The sequence below is a fragment of the Dinoponera quadriceps genome, unplaced genomic scaffold, assembly GCF_001313825.1.
Source record: "Dinoponera quadriceps isolate SergipeBrazil2010 unplaced genomic scaffold, ASM131382v1 scaffold5274, whole genome shotgun sequence".
NCBI lineage: Eukaryota > Metazoa > Arthropoda > Insecta > Hymenoptera > Formicidae > Dinoponera > Dinoponera quadriceps.
Window position 1 is genome coordinate 1 of NW_014559203.1, and position 16927 is coordinate 16927.

At 38.7% G+C, this 16927-nt stretch overlaps 4 protein-coding genes across 8 annotated transcripts in view; 3 read left to right on the forward strand and 1 right to left on the reverse strand.

The window, feature by feature from the left end:
• Nucleotides 1-5: 5 nt before the first annotated feature.
• Nucleotides 6-3577, forward strand: LOC106750234 (putative fatty acyl-CoA reductase CG5065; the record flags this gene model as incomplete). Its single annotated transcript, XM_014630426.1, has 9 exons — nt 6-107; nt 187-309; nt 621-746; nt 919-1064; nt 1562-1671; nt 1872-2070; nt 2336-2578; nt 2643-2900; nt 3030-3577. Coding segments are annotated over 9 exons (1398 nt in total), but the record flags the coding sequence as incomplete, so codon positions are not given.
• Nucleotides 3216-5150, reverse strand: LOC106750235. The gene is made up of 2 exons (XM_014630427.1): nt 4235-5150; nt 3216-3292 (listed from the first exon to the last, which is right to left on the reverse strand). Exons 1-2 carry the CDS (start codon nt 5148-5150, stop codon nt 3216-3218), a joined length of 993 nt encoding a protein of 330 aa, XP_014485913.1.
• Nucleotides 5151-6393: 1243 nt separating this feature from the next.
• Nucleotides 6394-8126, forward strand: LOC106750238. Of its 5 annotated transcripts, none has more exons than XM_014630430.1 (3): nt 6394-6630; nt 7128-7308; nt 7564-8126. In XM_014630430.1, exon 3 carries the CDS (start codon nt 7601-7603, stop codon nt 7997-7999), a length of 399 nt encoding a protein of 132 aa, XP_014485916.1. In that variant the 5' UTR covers nt 6394-6630; nt 7128-7308; nt 7564-7600; the 3' UTR covers nt 8000-8126. The 5 variants fall into 5 exon arrangements, with proteins under 5 accessions (XP_014485916.1, XP_014485917.1, XP_014485918.1 ...); XM_014630431.1 differs by having other exon boundaries at nt 6394-6611; XM_014630432.1 differs by having other exon boundaries at nt 6394-6562.
• A 738-nt stretch (nt 8127-8864) lies between these two features.
• The window catches only part of LOC106750245 (midasin), a 114950-nt gene continuing 106887 nt past the window's right edge, over nt 8865-16927 (forward strand). Inside the window, exons 1-7 of the mRNA XM_014630446.1 lie at nt 8865-9311; nt 9818-10053; nt 10466-10714; nt 10793-11826; nt 11924-13401; nt 16360-16627; nt 16714-16895. Coding sequence (XP_014485932.1) covers nt 9231-9311; nt 9818-10053; nt 10466-10714; nt 10793-11826; nt 11924-13401; nt 16360-16627; nt 16714-16895 — 3528 coding nt within the window. The 5' untranslated portion in view covers nt 8865-9230. The remainder of the gene's footprint in view (nt 9312-9817; nt 10054-10465; nt 10715-10792; nt 11827-11923; nt 13402-16359; nt 16628-16713; nt 16896-16927) is intronic.

Here is a 16927-nt window from a genome sequence, read left to right on the forward strand (position 1 = left end):
AAAAATTGCTGCGAAGTTGTCCCGACGTCTCCAAGATATTCATAATGATGCGGTCGAAAAAAAACAAGAGCGCCTCGACTCGGCTGGACGAGATTTTTAAAAGTCCCGTAAGCATAAATAAAACATTACTATATTTTACAACAGTGTCGTAAGTTATTTTTATGTAACGGTATGACGGAACCATAGCTATTCAGTCGAGTGAAAAAGGAGATGCCCAACTTTCGTGAAAAAATCGTGCCGGTGGTCGGCGAATTGTACGAAGCAGACTTGGGATTCACGAAAGGTGACACGGATTTACTAACACACGAGGTAAGGAATCTAATCGTGACGTTCTAACAAAAAAATTTCTCGTACAAAAAATACAATACATAATAAACACCAACGAACAGTAACGTAACATCAATGTTATAATAGCTCACTCAATAACGTAAATATAACGCGCATTATATAACAGTTACATCGTTGAGTGGGAAATTATATATATATATATATATAACATTGATGTGATGTTACTGATGGGTGGTGTTCACTGGATATGAATCACGCAAGTCTGATCCTTGAACTCCAATCCCAAGCGTGATCTGTGAAATAGTAAAGATTACATTTACATTTCATCACAGATATCAATAATATTCCATTTGGGAGCGAGTATACGCTTCAATAACGACATCAAATCAGCTACAACATTGAATGTAGTCGCCACTCGTGCTATGTTGAACTTGGCAAAACGTATGCCGAATTTGAAGGTTCGTTAGACCGACGAATATACATTTATTATTACAATGTGATACTAATTCATCATTATTTAATATATTAATTTATTATATCTTTTTATTCTAATTCATTATAATTTATTATTATTCAATTTATTGTAATTTATTATCATTTAATTAGATATTATTAATGTTTCCTTTGCAGTCATTTATTTACGTATCGACAGCATATGCAAATTGTCAAGTCAAACATGTCGAAGAGAGAGTTTACAAATATCTCATTAATCCCGAAGAACTTATCACACTTGTACAAACATCGTCCGAAAATATGATTAATGAGACACTCTCAGGGTATATATTCTCGTTACTTAACACTTTGCGGGCCGCGCATTTATCGAAGCGCCGTTACGCTGCCGCCGGCGAGATTCACGCAGGTTCTACTGCTCGCCAACGGTGATATTTACGCAATTTTTCGATACATAAGTAGTTGGTATATAATTATTATTAAAGAAGGCACTAAAATAACTGTTACACTATTTTTATTCCAATTATATTGGTTAATTTGTATTAAACCGTTTTATTTAAAAAATTTAACTCCTAGGATCCATAGTTCTTTTTAGTATGATAATCGTTTCATACTATGTTTCCTGATCGTCAAACCATCACGCCAGCGTGATAGCGGCCGAAAGTCGTTGGCGAGCAAAAGTCACGCCAGCGTAACAGCGGCCGATAACCGTTGGCGAACAAAAGTCACGTCAGCGTGACAGCGGCCCGCAAAGTGTTAACACTATAGAAAGAAAAGCAATACGTTCGTAGGAAGAAAAATTTGAACTACAGATTTTTTACAGAATTATCTCACAGTGGCCCAATTCTTACACGTTTACAAAAGCGATGGCGGAAATGGTTGTTAAAGTTAATGGTGAGAGGTTACCGATCGGAATATTTAGACCATCTATAGGTAAGAAATCAGTCAGATACTTGAAAAAGTTGTCAGAAAATTAATAATATGTCGATTCGAGCGATTGGAATTCTATCAGTCCACCAAACGCGATACTAATATATTAATAGTTGTGCAATTAGTATTTCTGCAAACTTCTTTCATTCCTTCCACTCATTTTTAAATTTCTGCAAAATCCCTCAATTTTTTCTTCCTTTTAGTTACAAATGTCGCTCACGAACCGCTCGTAGGATGGGGAGACAATTATTACACTATGATGGGATTTATAGCACCTATTTCCAAAGGACTGCTAAGATTTGTCATGTGCAATTCCGACTGTAACGCAAGTGTAGTACCTGTCGACATTACCATAAATGCTTTAATTGCCAGCGCGTGGGATGTATTCAATCAGCCACAGAGGTATGATTCAGCACGAGGAACATTTCATTTCTACGAGCATTTAACACGTTTTTAGCGGGTAAATTCGCAAATGAATTTTGATTTCGATTACTTTTACGTATAAGTCTCGCTTCTCACAACTCTTCATCGATGAGATAAAATATATTTTCTTTCATTTTTAAACTCTTCGATCCGTCATACAGTTCGACTTTCACATATACAAATTTATATTTTTTTTCACTATGAATAGTTGTTGCATTTCATTCTATATTATTCCTAATTGCAGGAGAGGCGACAAAATGTTAATTTATAATAATGTATCGACAAACGACGCGCCTTTGACATATGGGGATTTTTTCTTTTACTCGCAAATAAGCTGCCAAAAATACCCGATAAAAAGTTGCTATTGGATGCCGACTCTCACAACGATCCGAAACAAAGTTATATTTGCAATATGCATTTGGTTCGGCCACTTATTGCCTGCTTTAATTATCGATACCTTTGGAAGATGCATAGGTATTCGACAAAGGTATACGAAACTCTACCGTGTTTATGAAAATGTACTCGTGTAAACGTTACTTTGCTTGTTTCAGAATGTGGAAATCGTACAAACAAATTCACGATTTTTGCAAGGCCGTCGAATACTTTACGGTCAGAGAATGGACCTTTACCGACAATAACATTCATGCAATATGGCAAAGCATGAGCGAAAGTGATCAGCTTCTATTTAATTTTAATATGAAAGGTTTCAATTGGCCGCAATATTGGGACAATACCGTCAAAGGTGTGCACCATTACCTGCTCAAGGAGGATCTCAGTACTTTGGAGGCCAGTCGTATTAAATCGAAGAGGTGCGATTTATTTTTTTTAATTCGATGGTATAATACACTTTTGTATGAAATACAAGTGAAAGTGATACATAGGTACGTTCAAACTCTGAAATTTTATGTTAAAGTTTATAATAATATTACAAATTTCAGATTGTATTGGATACACTATGCGACAAAGTTCGCATTTATATTGATCGTCGTTGTGTTTACCTGTAACCTGTTAGCAAATATATTCTTGTAGCATACCCAGCAGCAGAACTTAAAACGAACATTCCTCGAACGTTTACGTGCTGTTTGGATTGTATGCCTTACGCATATAATTTTATAATTATAAAATTATAACCAATACAAAATACTGCAGTCGTGCGTTACATGTTCTCTATGCAATGTTGACCAGTATTTACTCAAAAATACTATAATTTCGAAAAAACAGTGTAATAGCGATAACTTAAGCGGAAACTCTCCTAAATGTGATAAAAAATATCGTATCTGCTTAATGAATACCTACGGGCGTGCTATAATATAGACTGGTGTAAAAAATATGTATGAAAGGGTCAAGTGAAAAAACGACAAATGTGATTTCATTGGAATTATTCGATCTTAGAGTAATGTTGGTCAACGATATTTACAATGTATAAAATCAGAGAAGACATATTTCATGAAAATCGAGCATATTTATTAAAGAAGAAATATTACAAATCTTGCATACATAATAATAATATCAAAGAAATAGACAAATTTGTATTAATTTGCACCCATACTAATAATTCCCTGAAATGTGCTCTTTATTAAATATATATATAATTCATAAACGATATAAAAATATATTTGAAAACACAATAAATTCCTTGAAAATGCAATAAATTTTAACGTAAACAATCTACTGTAAATTATTCGTATTCTATAATAAAGTCATCGTGTTGGCAAAGTAATATATGGCAATTATGTACAAGAGTACATAAGTCAACTTGATACAGCTCTTATATATTCTGAAGAAAACAAATTCGGATAGACAATTACGTATACATTACGATAGTAAACAGAACCAGTTTCAATGTCTCTCCGTGCTCGTAAGGATTGAAAGTGATTTTCGGCCTCATGTATAGGCTGTACTGCTAGAAGTTCGTGTATCTTATTTTTATATTTTTCCGCTATAAATTGCGACGCAGCGGTAAAAATAAATGGACAATTCATTTTTCGCGATGACGCTAGATTATCCAACCATGTCAAGCTATTTTCCAGGTTTGCTTGAAATGCTATAATTATATCCGGCTGTTGAATCGATGAGCCGGTAACATATTTACGATACAACATATGAAAACATTCGAATTTAAGCTTCTGTTGCCTGCAATTACATTCGGAACAAAGTACGACGTTCCCGCTTTCGGCTTTTAAATCGGGCGCTATCACATGAATCGTCAGCTCTTTTATTTTATGTAAGAGGTGCAGGAGAAGTTCCCAAGCTCTCGTGTATTCCCCTTCGATGTAGCTCCCTAATACATGAATGACACACGTTTTTTTATGTTTTAGAATATCTAATAAATTCGCATTCTTCATCCCGTAGTACAATGTTAACGGTCCCGAGGCGTAATCGGAGTAAAAATAGTCGGTGTCCAACCAGATTTCATTTGAAGTACGCAAGTTGTGAATATATCTTACGATAAATTTAGTCATTTCGTCAATCGGTTTGCCTTTTTCTGGAAAATCGCTGAATACGAAGTGAAATGTAAACATGTCACGCGTAAGTTCCAGGGAAAGACACAATCGCAACTTTTCACACGTTTCTTTATGCAGTCGATGAAACTCATTCATGTCCGTTTCGCAATAATTATCTGAGTAGCATATCTCGCAAGCGTACAGCAGATCCTGGCGATGACAAATGCGACAAGATTTCGCGAAAGTGATCATTTGAGTTTCGTACGGCTGTAGATCGCATGGATACCGTTTTTGGATTACATGTAAGAGTTCGTTCCTCGACTCCGTCCACCGAAGTGTAGAAGACCTGACGGACTTCCATTCCGTCCCTTGCTTTTCTAATATAATGGCGCTTACGTAATTGCAAAATTTCTGGTGGTGACGAAAGTGCATCGATTTGTGTGTGGTACTGCAGTAATAGATCATTTGGCACTGTTTGCATGAAATTAAAATTCCATTGTTTCTCCTCTTGCAAACGTGACAAACGTTCGGATTGAAGAATTTATTGTAATTTTTATTCTTGATTATCCACGTGTAGCAGTTTAGTATTGAGATATAGTCTATCGTGCAATTCATGGCGATATATTGGGTTTGCTGGATCAAAACGATTACTTTTTTGTAATATGAATTTAAAAGTAACGAATATGTGTGAAATACGCTACCTTTAGCGGCAGTAAGACGGTTCTCTGTCTAAATAAGTTAGACCTGTTGTTGACGTCTGTTCGGACGACACTGAGAAGGTATAGAAGTTTACGTACTTGCCTCGGATATTGTTGATAAACCGAATAGCATTTGAATATAAGCAAAATGTTAATATCTGTTATCAAGTGATGAATAAAAACATACGGAATGTCTAAGCAATTTATTATCTTTAATTTAATTTTTCTTAGTTGTGTCGTAGAAAGAAATAAAACGTGTTAGGAATGAAAAATAGTGTCAAGTTTTTAAACTATCGTTATCAAAAGGTTAATATGGGGGTAAAGGATAATATTGGGGTTAAGGGGTGGGGGGGGGATTTGTCCAAAACAGGTTAAAAATGGGCAATGGTTAAAAAATTTTTTAATGAAAACTATAAAATACAGAAAAGTCCCGGTCAGGTCCAATTTATTTATTCGCCATAGAACAACTAAAAATTTTTATATGGATATATGTGCTGAATTGTTGGAACAGAAGTTCGTAGCGTTTTTTAAGTAAAATTCGAGAAACATATTTAGATATTTGTACCTATTAAGCAAAAAATCATTACTACAATGTTATTACGACACGTTGAATAACACATAACGTCTTCAAATGTGTTGTATTTAATGTTTTATACAGCATCATTATGGGACAAAATTCGACCCTACTTTGAAGATTTCGATAATGTCGAAACGGAAGTGTCGTAACGTAACAAATAACGATACCCCAAAATTTTTCTCTCATTCCCGTAATGTTTGTGAAGTAATATTGATGAAACGACAAAATTTAACATCGGCCGCATTCAGCAGAAAAAGCAGCTCAGTGAGCGTTAAGTGTTTATTGTCTGCGACTGTAGAATTCTTTTAGATTCTTAATAGAAGCCGAAATCCAAAAACGAATACCAGTCAACATCGATAATCATAGTAATGGCTTCTGCTCACAAGGCGCGATAACGCTTGCCGCGCGGCGTAAGTTCGCGCGGTAGCCAATAAACTTCTAGTTTATACCGAGAAACGACACGTTGATTGGCTACCACGCGAATTTCCGCCGCGTCCTGTGGGCAAAAGCCAAAAGCGCTTCCTGAGCTGCTCTTTCCGTTGAATCCAGCCATTATCGGCAGTGTCGGAAAGTGGATGCAGAGGGCGTAACAAACAGTCGCGTAAAACGCTATCAAGAAAAACGCCGTCCACTCTCAGGTTTTTCCTTCGGTCTGCTTTTTTAGCTGCGCTGTTGAACTGGTACGACGAAAAAGAACAGATCATTTGCATCGCAATGAGGTTATAGTGATAATGGAAGACAGGATAAGAGATGTAGGCTATTCGTTCATATTTATACACGCGTAGCTATGTCCTCAGGAAAGTACGTGTTCCACTGTAATGTAGGTATTGTTGGAACTTTTGTGAAAAAGGAAATATAAGTACTGTTAAGCCAGCGGCACACGATGCTTGTTTTCGTGCTGGACTGCTTGCTGGTTATAAATACTGCGTTCTGATTGATGCATTTTCAAAAATGGATGATAATACACCAATCAAAATGCAGTATTTCCATCTAGCGAACAATCCAGCACGAAACATGCATCGTGTGCTGCTGGCTTGCAAGGAAACGTACAATATAGCTTGTTGATGAAACTATTAAAATTTATCAATTTATCACATCTGTGACCGACTTTAATGCGAACATGGCAGACATACATTTAATATATTTTCTGAAAATTGCTAAAAAATAAGTTTTCCACTTTCCATAACTAGATTATATTGACTGTTTAGAGGTTATAGGTACTATCGCAGACAGATTTTAAATGGTTGCAATTACGCGTCAGTTATGACAGCGAGAAATTAAAAATTATTCAGAAAATTCAAATCGTAATCCTTGTAGAAAGCGGTATCTATTGGAATTGAGAAGAAGAAAAGAAAAATCAGAAGAATTGTAAAAGAAGTATATATTATACATAGTTTGAGAGACGATACGTAACGATACGTACTCGAGCGTAAAACCGAGCCAACAGTTCAACTTGGGAAACATCCAAATTATACACTTCATTCGCTTGAGACGTGAGGTAATCAGTCAAAGAGATCATATTTATCTACCGAATATCCAGTTTCCACGTTCTCTCATTAGTCTGTTTGTTTCACTTCAAGATTTTTGTCTATGGCAAACTCTATCAACTTTGTTTCATGATAGATTCATATTTTATTCGCTAAAAAATAAAATACTTTGCATGTATTTTATTATTTTGTTATTTTGATAAGTTTTGCAAGTGATTTCATTATTTGTAATATATATAACCTGATAATTATAATTTTTATAATAGTATATAGGTAAGATAGAAGAATTATACGATAGAAGAGATGGCAGATATACAAGAGCAAAGAATCGATGGACAGTTCCTGCCGTGTAGCTTTAAATTCCATAAGTTTGCTGTGAGAGTCAGCGATACCACTATTAATTGCCAAATCATAAAGATGGAAAACTGCTTGTATCTATGGATAGGAGATAGCAATAATCCAAGCATGGAAGACCTATCTTTCGCTCTAACATCAAAGTTGGAAAGACAACCGATTGCTACAAAGATCATAGGTGCGGTAGCAGATGCCACATCTACAAACATGGCTAAGAGATTAAGCATGAAACTTGGGAAGCCTGTATACGTCAGTTTTAATGTAACAGCAAACAATATAACATTGCCAGGAATTGAAAGGAGAATCCAAGAAGAGTTTAAGGCACATGCAGATCTGCTGAGCCTTTAGCATTTTAAAGAAATAAATCCTTGAGATTTTTTACGTAAAGAAATATTAAATATTAATAAACATACAGGTATTATGTATAAAACAGAACATATAATAGAGACCCACAATGCTGGGATATTCTATACTATTTGGGATATTTATTTGAAACCAGAAATAAATTTCTACTACACATACACTACAACGGAAGTATTAAAAAGTCATTATATTTGAAGAACTTTAGTTTTATCTTAGAATTATTCACAACACTGCTTCAGGCCAGTATCATCATTCTAAATCAATGAAAGTCTCTGAAATTATTCATTCATACTTATTTATTTGAATTTAGTTAAGAGTCCTATTTGACTTGCAGTGTTTGCCGGTATGTGGATAAAATTATTTAAATAATCATCCAGGTGAAATGATGTTACAGTCCATATTCTGAACTCACTTTTCGATCAAATGAATGAAGTAATATGGATCTATGCGTTAAGCTCATATTAGATTAGGGATTGGAAACTAGATTTTAACGAGTCAACAAATTTCTATTTTATCCCCTTTGGTCTGTCGTTTTTAGCTGCACTGCTAAAAATGTCTGCGTTTAGAAAACACAGAAATTAGTGAGTAGTTAATGATTATTGGTCTTTTTTGTTAGATCCTTAAATTTAAAACGATTATATTGACGAGTTACTTAACCGTTGTGCAACTTTATATCATCTGTATAAATTTTTATAAAGTCATGAAAACAATATTATCTAAAACATTATGTAGATAAATCACGCTATTAATCTTATCATTCATCTAAATAAATTATTAGCTAAACGATCTTCATCTCATCAAAGATACATTTTCGAATTTTCATCTCATCTTCATCTAGATGAAGATTAAATAATCTGAAGCAAACTATTGATTCGTAAAAGTTTGTGGTCACTGCTTGTGTGATGCTGAAAGGTAGTGTGATTTTGTTGACCGAATATAAAAGTGAACAAATGACGTAAGATGTTATCCATTTTGCAGTAATTTTGCTAAAAATTATTGCAGTTATTTGTTTAAAATTATCGATCGATTTTATAACAGCGAGACGTAGTTTGGCACCGGACTCAACAGATGGCAGTGCTCTACCTAACCTAGTTTCCCCTCTGTCTGATTCTCTCATTTTCTATCAAGCTTCTCCGAGGAAAGCACGTGTTCTATCGAGAGTTACAACCTCTATTCGTCACAATCAGCACGTGTTATTGGTTGAAAACAATACACGATGCTGGCCAAGAATTTATTAACTTTCTGCAAACGAAAGAAGAAATACGAACTGAGGTTCGCAGAATTCACGCCAGCTGAGGTATTCGTTGCTTTAAATATCGCTTTAAGTTGATTTAAATTCTTGTACGCATACTTTTAATCTGTTTAAAGGAATATTTATTTCCATACTACTTCAACCCTCGCCGGACGCGATGTATTTCAGATTAAATGTTTACCGTTTACTACATAACATGGAAGATAATAATCTCAAATATATTTTAATTCTATCATTTGTAGTATTTAGATATCTGAAAATACGGTATAAATTGACATATTCCGTATCGCGTGCGTGGCCGGTAACTGCGGAACTTTTCACGCTGAACTTTTCATTCATGCTGTTTAACATTTTGGCTCTAAAGCCAAATATAATCATGAAAAGTACTTTGATAATTATTACAACAAATATTATGTGACAAATAAAATTTGACTTATAATATGACAGTTGGATCACTGATAACTCCATCCATCCATGGACGATAAATCACATAAAATTAGCACAGAACATATTAAACGTGAATTTAATTTCTTCTTCTTGTTTTCTTGCAGAATTTCGATAAACTCGAGCCAGAGAGAATTTTGGAAATACTATGTGAATTTTTAATGCACCCAGAATGTACGGAAGATGTAGCAGACTGTTTTCCAGAATTATTGCCAGCACTTGTCTCTATGGCAATAAGTGGAGATGACATAAAATCATCAACTTCTTTTTACAGGGATATTAATCATAGACTAAACGCCGTTATTCTGGGCAAGCTGATTGTTATCAATCAAGACTTATTAACGTATGCATTTATTGAATATATGTGCTATATAAATACTATATTTAATAAGCTTCTTATAGTAATAAATTCAGATAATATTCTACAATATGTCTCATTTAAGCTACATTCTTCAATTCTTAACAAGTTAATTTTTAGCTGATTTTCGACTCCTGTAGATTTTATTATCACACAGTGAATGATATACAATGGACAATTTTGTCAAATATTTATTACAGTTAAGATATTAATATTTTCCTGATAGCCTGTTTAAAATATATATATATATGTTTAACATTATAATTCCTTGTGTTAACAGAATTAAACAAAATTTACGTGTTTAAAAATACAATATTATAAGCTTATTACATGTAAATAAATACTTGACAGCATTGAATGGCTCGAAATGTTTAAGTGATTGAATTTATTCTTACAGATTTGTTTTACGTTACTTTGACATTAATCCCGCACCATTTGAACCCGTCGACGCGGACACAGTCACTGTTTCACCAGCAAAAAAACGCAATACGAAGAAACTGTCCTATTACATCTCGGAAGTATCTGATTACGACGTTGTTAACGCATGTTACAATATTCTACAGTCTGCCGTCGGCCATTTTAAGCACAACTGGAACTGGTCGAGATTTTACAAATACTTGACGAACGCAGATGACAGAGTAAAATGGTGAGAAAACAGAACGAGAGATCCTATCCGCTTGTTATCATTCCGGAATAAAAGACTTTGTACCTTTTTTTACCTCAGGGTCGCCTTGAAATGCCTAGCGATCGTCTTAAACATGCCCGAATCCGTAAGGCTGTCTTGCGCCCCAACGTTCATCATGAATTGCGAGAGATTTCTGGCCGATCACGAAGCCGAGAGAGTTGACGCTCGAATTGCATGCGCAAGCTTCGACTCGGTAGGAGACGCGGTCAGGAATATTCAGTCCGTCGTATCCGTCGGCGGCATATTGTTGCCTCGTCGGAGCAGGAATCAACAGACTCACCACGATCTGGTGCAAGTACCTTCCACGAAGAACAATCTGCGAGGTCTGGCCATAGCCGTCGGCTCCAGGAGGTGCATTTGCTTGCAAGGACCGGTTGGTTGCGGCAAAACCGCCTTGGTGGAGTACCTGGCGAGGATAACCGGCCACGACGCATCGAGCTTCGTCAAGGTGCAGCTGGGTGATCAGACCGACTCGAAGATGCTGCTGGGTATGTACAGGTGCACCGATGTTCCCGGCGAGTTCGTCTGGCGGCCGGGAGTTCTCACGCAAGCCGTCGTCGCCGGCAAGTGGTTGTTGCTGGAAGACATCGACAGCGCGCCTCTCGACGTGGCCAGCGTCCTTGCCAACCTGATGGAGACCGGCACACTGTGTGTGCCCGGTTATCGCGACACTATCCACGCTCACAGCGACTTCCAGTTGTTCGTCACTCAACGGTCGTCCGCTCAAAGGCACGTCACGGGAGCCTCGAGTCTGCTGCGGAAATACTGGCTGTGCCTGGACGTGGAGCCGTTGTCCAAGGAGGAATTGCTGGTCGTGGTTAAAACGTTGTTCCCGGTGTTGAGCACCGCCGCTGGCAAAATGGTAGACGTGTTCCTGCTGTTCTCCGTGGGGGACCACGAAGGCGGCGACGAAGACGCATCGCCGCTGAAGACCGGACGGCAAACGTCGACCCGGGATCTGATCAAGTGGTGCTCCAGGGCTGTCGTCGATTTCGATGTATCCTCCTCGGACTCGGCCTTGAAGATACTTCAGGACGCCATAGACGTGTTCTGCTGCTCGGTGACCGATCAAGGTGCGCGTTTATGTTCGGATGGATGAGTATCTGTGAAACTTGAAATAATTCTGTATAATTATGTATATTGATTACCGACGATTCTGTCTTTTCGCAGAGCAACGCTTGAACTTGGCGATCGCGGTGACTCACAAGCTCGGGATCGTAAGCACGAAGGCGGAATATTTCTGCAAAGTACACAAGCCGGCGGTGACTCTGCTGCCCGAGGTCCTGGTGGTCGGCCGAGCGAAACTACCGCGCAAGAAGGCGCGATACGCGAAAGTGACGATCGATAACAGCAACTTCTCGTTCACGCGACCCTCCGCCTGCCTGCTGCAGCGCATAGCCAGCTGCGTGGCGCAGAAGGAACCGGTGTTGCTGGTCGGCGAGACCGGCACCGGGAAGACCAGCACGGTTCAGTACCTGGCGAGGAGCACCGGGCACGGATTGACGGTGATAAACATGAATCAGCAGAGCGAGAGCACCGATCTGCTGGGCGGTTACAAGCCGGTCGACCTGAAGTTCCTGATCTCGCCGGTCTGGCAGGAGTTCGACATCCTGTTTCGCTCGTACTTCAACCTCGAACAGAACGAGAGGTTCCTGAAGCAAGTGAGCCTGCTCTACACGCGGCAGAATTGGAAGACCCTCCTGCAACTGATGAGACACAGCGCACGCGCCGCCGTGAAGAGACTGCGGGAAGAATGCGCGTCCGAGGAGGACCGTTCGAAGGATTTCAACGCAGACGGGAGGAACGGTGAGGAGGAACGCTGGAACAGCCGATCCAAAGTGGACATGTGGAGGAGGTGGGAAGGTCTGCTGAAGAAGGTGGAGAAGGTCTACGGCCAGGTGAAGAATCAGTACGCGTTGGCGTTCTCCTTCGTGGAGAGCAGCCTGGTGAAGGCTCTGCGGGACGGTTCCTGGGTGCTCTTGGACGAGATCAACCTTGCCAGCGCGGAGACTCTGGAATGCCTCTCCGGTCTGCTGGAGAGCTCGTCGGAGTCGCTGCCGCTGTTGCTGGAGCGCGACGAGCCTGTGAAACGGCATCCCGACTTCATGGTGTTCGCCTGCATGAATCCAGCGACGGACGTCGGCAAGAGGGACCTGCCGGTCGGCCTGCGAAACAGATTCACCGAGTTCTACGTCGACGAGCTGACCGAGCAGATCGACCTTCAGCTGCTCGTCAACTCGTACCTCAAGCAGATCCAAATAGACAAGCACAAGGCGATCGTGACGTTTTACCTGAATGTGAGGAGGGAGGCGACGAACACGCTGTACGACGGCACGGCCCACCAACCGCATTACAGCCTGAGGACTCTGTGCCGCGCGCTGGCCATCTCCGCAGCGAACCCCTGCGGCAATATTCTCAGATCCTTGTTCGAAGCTTTCTCCCTGAGCTTCCTCACGCAACTGAACCACAAGTCATATCCGACTGTGCAGAAGATGATCGCCAAGACCATCCTGGGCAGAGACCAGAACATCAAAGCGACCCTCGGCGCGGCCATACCGAAACCGAACTGCGCTCCGAGAGAGGAGTACGTGAACGTCGAGGGCTACTGGGTTCTCCAGGGCGGTCTAACGCCTCAGACGCCGAATAATGTGAGTAGGGGATGACACGGGTTCCGGTGGAACGTAAATGTCTGGCGACATTCGAATTTGTTTTTTCTATGCACGAGTCATTTTCATAAGTTCAGCTTCAAAGTTGTTTAGGATATAAAGCAAACTAAAGGATATATCATTTTGACAAAAACGTAGTCAATAATATCTAATAAGAGGGCAAGGGAGTGTATCGGAGCGGGAAGCTCAGGGTAGCTCAGCGGTAAGAACAGTCGCTCGGTTCCGCACGGCAAAAAATTGCGTGTTATAAACAGCCGCAATTTTATCTATTCACGAGTCATTTTCATAAGTTCAGCTTCAAAGTTGTTTAGGATATAAAGCAAACTAAAGGACACATTATTTTGACAAAAACGTAATCAATATTATCTAATAAGAGGGCAAGGGAGTGTATCGGAGCGGGAAGCTCAGGGTAGCTCAGCGGTAAGAACAGTCGCTCGGTTCCGCACGGCAAAAAATTGCGTGTTATAAACAGCCGCAATTTTATCTATTCACGAGTCATTTTCATAAGTTCAGCTTCAAAGTTGTTTAGGATATAAAGCAAACTAAAGGACACATTATTTTGACAAAAACGTAATCAATATTATCTAATAAGAGGGCAAGGGAGTGTATCGGAGCGGGAAGCTCAGGGTAGCTCAGCGGTAAGAACAGTCGCTCGGTTCCGCACGGCAAAAAATTGCGTGTTATAAACAGCCGCAATTTTATCTATTCACGAGTCATTTTCATAAGTTCAGCTTCAAAGTTGTTTAGGATATAAAGCAAACTAAAGGACACATTATTTTGACAAAAACGTAATCAATATTATCTAATAAGAGGGCAAGGGAGTGTATCGGAGCGGGAAGCTCAGGGTAGCTCAGCGGTAAGAACAGTCGCTCGGTTCCGCACGGCAAAAAATTGCGTGTTATAAACGGTGCACCGCAATTTTGTATTTTTTTTTTGTGCAAACCTTATGTTTTATTGGTTGCACGGAATTATAAGCACTACTACACAGTGAAAATACGTGCGAAAATAAATCGGAGCATTATTCGATATGTGAGAAGAACGATAAAAAATTTCGAGATTGGCATCTCTAGCCGTCAGTCAGCGTGAATGTTTTACCTGATACAGAAATTCTGTAATTTCTGCGTACCGAATATATCAATGCTCCAATCCTATAAGTGCGTAATATTCCTAGAATATTATATGAATATTATTCAATATTAAAATAATATTCTTATAATATTCTAAGAATGTTATATTTTCTATGTAAAATTTTTTAATATTATAAGTTCTATTGATATTATATGTCCACTTCACATAATAATATTGGCATATTATAAAAATGTTCTTAGAATATTACAACAAAATGAAATAACAATAATATAGAAAAATATATATAAAAACCACACGCGCGCGCGCGCACACACACACAAGTATATATATAATTTTAGTATAAAACGTATTTTTACACAAAATTCTTTCGATTTTATAATATATATATATATATATATATAAAATACTACATAATATTACATAATAATATAAAAATATATAATATTATATATATATAACATTAAATAATATTATTTTTTTAATATTATCAGGAGTGGACATATAACCATCTATTAATGTTCCAGAAATATTACTTAATATCAAATAATATTGCTAGAATATTATTAGAATATTACGTCTAATATTTTAAAAGTATGCTCAGAATATTACTTAGTATTATAACAATATCACGCGCTTATAGGGAATCAAAAAAATTTCAACGAACGTCTTTATATCTTTTCAATCAAATTTAGAAACCTAAAGAGATACAAAAAGTTTGCAAAAATTCGATATATCTTTTGGTTAAATTTTCCATTAGATATAGTAAAACAGAGTAGCGCACACTCGAAGTTTATGTGGTTCAACATTTGGAGGATCGTTTCTACGTTACTGACGCTCATCAAGTTCGTCAGTATCTCCTTCTATAGTATCCCTTTAAAATAACACGACATTTCATTGAACCGTTTTTAGCACAAAATTTCTTATTACGCGAGTTCCATTCCTGGCCCGGCAAGCTCCAGCTTCCGACATACTTTCTCTCTGACTCTTACAGTTAAAGACGATCAGTGAGATTGGCCAATCCTCCGTCTCTTCTTTGCAATTGGAAAGGGAGGGAAGATTCTAAATTCAAATTATTTAAACCGAACTTGGTTCTTTATGACTAATTTACACTTTTAGCCTTTGGAGTGAAATAAGTATATAATCAAGAGTTGAAAGGAAAAGGATCGTGCGAAGTTCCGGTGCAACATTAGTTCAGCTATAAAGAACAAACCTCTGTTGACGTTAATGTCGGTCTACAATAGGTATTTTAAGTCTTAAGAAATTAGCCGCGTTCAGCAGAACGTTTAATTTGCAACTGTTGAAAGTTTTCTGAGCTGAGATTGGATTATTCTTTTAGATCTACAGGAATAATCCAATGTCAGCAATGACCAATCACAGTTAATTATTCCCTTCACCTTGGACTGTGACTGGTCAATTTCTTAAGGCTTAAGGTTAAAATTGTAGACCGACGCTTAACCCTTAGCTGACACACGTCAAAATAATAACGTACGTGCTATAGGGGGTATTTTGGACCCCAGCGAGAAAAAATGTGTATAATTGTTTTATTTATCAATATTGGGTCAAGCCTCGACTAATACTAGGTGACGCCACAGAACCAAATTTGGCGCGCAGCTATGAAAAATTTGCGTTCAAAAACACTCTGGGGTACTTTTAACCCCGTGTGTCAGCTAAGGGTTAAGCGGGGTCTACAATAAGAATTTAAGGCGTAAGGAGATTTAAAAAATTGACCAATCACAATTGATTTTTCTTCAATAGTTCGACTGTGATTGGTCAATTTTTAAGGCTTGAAGTACCTATTGTAGACTAGGAATTAGGTAACGCGGCATTTCAACATTTCTCTTTCCACTGCAGTATATACTAACCGATTCCGTCAGAAGAAACTTGCGGGACTTGGTGAGAGTAGTGTCGATCGGTAAATTGCCGATTTTACTGCAAGGCGACACTTCAGTAGGGAAGACGAGTCTGATCACGTATCTGGCGAAAGTCTCGGGCCACGTCTGCGTCAGGATAAACAATCACGAGCACACGGATCTGCAGGAGTACGTTGGAAGTTACGTCGCGGACGAAACGGGGAAGTTGGTGTTCAAGGAAGGTGCCCTGGTCGACGCGATGCGTAAAGGTACGTCGTAATAAACGGCGTTTATCTCGCACAAAAGCCGTGTTCCAGACGTGCCCCATAATTGTCTGATTGAAACACGTTCGCAGGACACTGGATCATCCTGGACGAGTTGAATTTAGCCCCGAGCGACGTCCTGGAAGCCCTGAATCGAGTCTTGGACGACAACAGAGAATTGTTCATACCCGAGACGCAGCAGGTTGTAAGAGCGCACCAACACTTCATGTTGTTCGCGACGCAAAACCCTCCTGGGATTTACGGCGGTCGGAAGGTAAGGAGTGTCGCTCCCTTTAATCCCCCCCC

What these genes read in the sequence shown, in the direction of transcription:
- LOC106750235 (XM_014630427.1), bottom strand. Translation starts at nt 5,150, where the DNA reads ATGAATTGCACGATAGACTATATCTCAATACTAAACTGCTACACGTGG. An exon ending in CGTCGTACTTTGTTCCGAAT is followed by an intron (nt 3,293 to 4,234) that starts GTAATTGCAGGC and finishes TCGAAATTATAG; the next exon opens with TATTTTTGAGTAAATACTGG.
- LOC106750238 (XM_014630430.1), top strand. Translation starts at nt 7,601, where the DNA reads ATGGCAGATATACAAGAGCAAAGAATCGATGGACAGTTCCTGCCGTGT.